Below are 1628 nucleotides of genomic sequence, written 5' to 3' on the forward strand. Positions count from 1 at the left end.
TCCTGCCTGACTTTTAAGGAAAGCTAAGGTCACTCATGAGGCCTCACTGGCTCTGTCTGCTCTGAGATTTTTCTTTCCCAGCTCCATCTCAATCTAATGGTTGAATAAATAGACAAGGAAAGTGAACATTGTGGTCTGTAGGTCAGGCCAAGCTTTATACATTGCTCTAATTGTAGACACTACACACTTTCAAGGAAACAGGGGGAAGGGAGGCTTGCAGTGGAAGCTGTCTCCTCTAGAAGGCTGTCCTGTGGGAGGAAGACTAGATGTCTTCTTCGGTCCCTGGGAATACAACCAGAACCAGGGAGGTAGGTGAAGGAACAATGATTTGAAAATTAGACTGGTCAGAGTACAAGTTATACATAGCCACTGACTAGCTATGACCTCAGAGCACCTTAGCTAAATAGGCTTCCAGTTCCCTGGTGAAGTCTGAGGAATTGCAGTTAATAAATCATTTGTGTGTTGTCATCTCTTCCCCAGCCCAGGGTTTTCTTGGCCTGTAAGCGACAATGCCAGTCTTTGTTACTTAGTCGTGCCAACATTGCTGGAGTTTCTCTTCTTAGGTCAACCGCAGCACCGGGGGGTGCTTCCTCCTGCTGGGTTTCTCCGACCGGCCCTCCCTTCAGCCGATCCTCTTCCTGCTCGTTCTCCTCTGCTACCTCCTGACGCTCGCTGGCAACTCGGCGCTGGTGCTGCTGGCGGTGCGCGACCCGCGCCTGCACTCGCCCATGTACTACTTCCTGTGCCACCTGGCCGTGGTGGACGCCGGCTTCACCACCAGCGTGGCGCCGCCCTTGCTGGCCGGGCTGCACGGCGCGGCGCTCCGGCTGCCCCGTGGCGGCTGCCTGGCACAGCTGCTCGCGTCGCTGGCGCTGGGCTCGGCCGAGTGCGTGCTGCTGGCGGCTATGGCGCTGGACCGCGCGGCCGCCGTGTGCCGCCCGCTGCGCTACTCCCGGCTCTGCTCGCCGCGCCTCTGCCGCGCGCTGGCCGCCGCCTCCTGGCTTGGAGGCCTCGCCAACTCCGCCGCGCAGACTGCGCTCCTCGCTGCGCGGCCCCTGTGCGCGCCCCTGCGGCTGGACCACTTCATCTGCGAGCTGCCGGCGCTGCTCCAGCTGACGTGCGCCGGCGTCCGCGGCGCTCACTCGGTCGAGTCCCAGATGCTCGCCGCCCGCGTGATCGTCCTGCTGCTGCCGTCCGCAGTCATCCTGGCCTCGTACGGCGCGGTGGGCCGGGTAGTGTGGAACATGCGGTCCCGCGAGGGCCGGAGGAAAGCGGTGGGCACGTGTGGCTCCCACCTAACAGCAGTCTGCTTGTTCTACGGTTCTGCCAGCTACACCTACCTGCAGCCCACGCACAGCTACAACCAGGGCCGAGGCAAGTTCGTCTCTCTCTTCTACACCGTGCTCACACCAGCCCTCAACCCGCTCATCTATACTCTAAGGAATAAAGAAGTGAAGGGAGCAGCGAGGAGGCTTCAGAAAAGTCTGGGAAGGAGGCAGGACAGGCAGTGAGTGGGCCCAAGTGATGGAAATACCGTCAGTCAATTTTTAAATATGCAAGATTTGTTCCAGGGAGTCTAGAGTTAATGGGAAGATCCTCTCATCAGATGCCTGAGAGGGAAGTCCCTG

At 59.2% G+C, this 1628-nt stretch overlaps 1 protein-coding gene across 1 annotated transcript; it reads left to right on the forward strand.

Moving 5' to 3' along the window:
• Window positions 1-563: 563 nt before the first annotated feature.
• LOC101570276 (putative olfactory receptor 2I1) lies at window positions 564-1582 on the forward strand (the record flags this gene model as incomplete). Its single annotated transcript, XM_004648848.2, has 1 exon — window positions 564-1582. A coding segment is annotated over one exon (948 nt), but the record flags the coding sequence as incomplete, so codon positions are not given.
• Between the last annotated feature and the right edge of the window lie 46 nt (window positions 1583-1628).

Source organism: Octodon degus, unplaced genomic scaffold (assembly GCF_000260255.1).
Source record: "Octodon degus isolate 3935 unplaced genomic scaffold, OctDeg1.0 scaffold05502, whole genome shotgun sequence".
NCBI lineage: Eukaryota > Metazoa > Chordata > Mammalia > Rodentia > Octodontidae > Octodon > Octodon degus.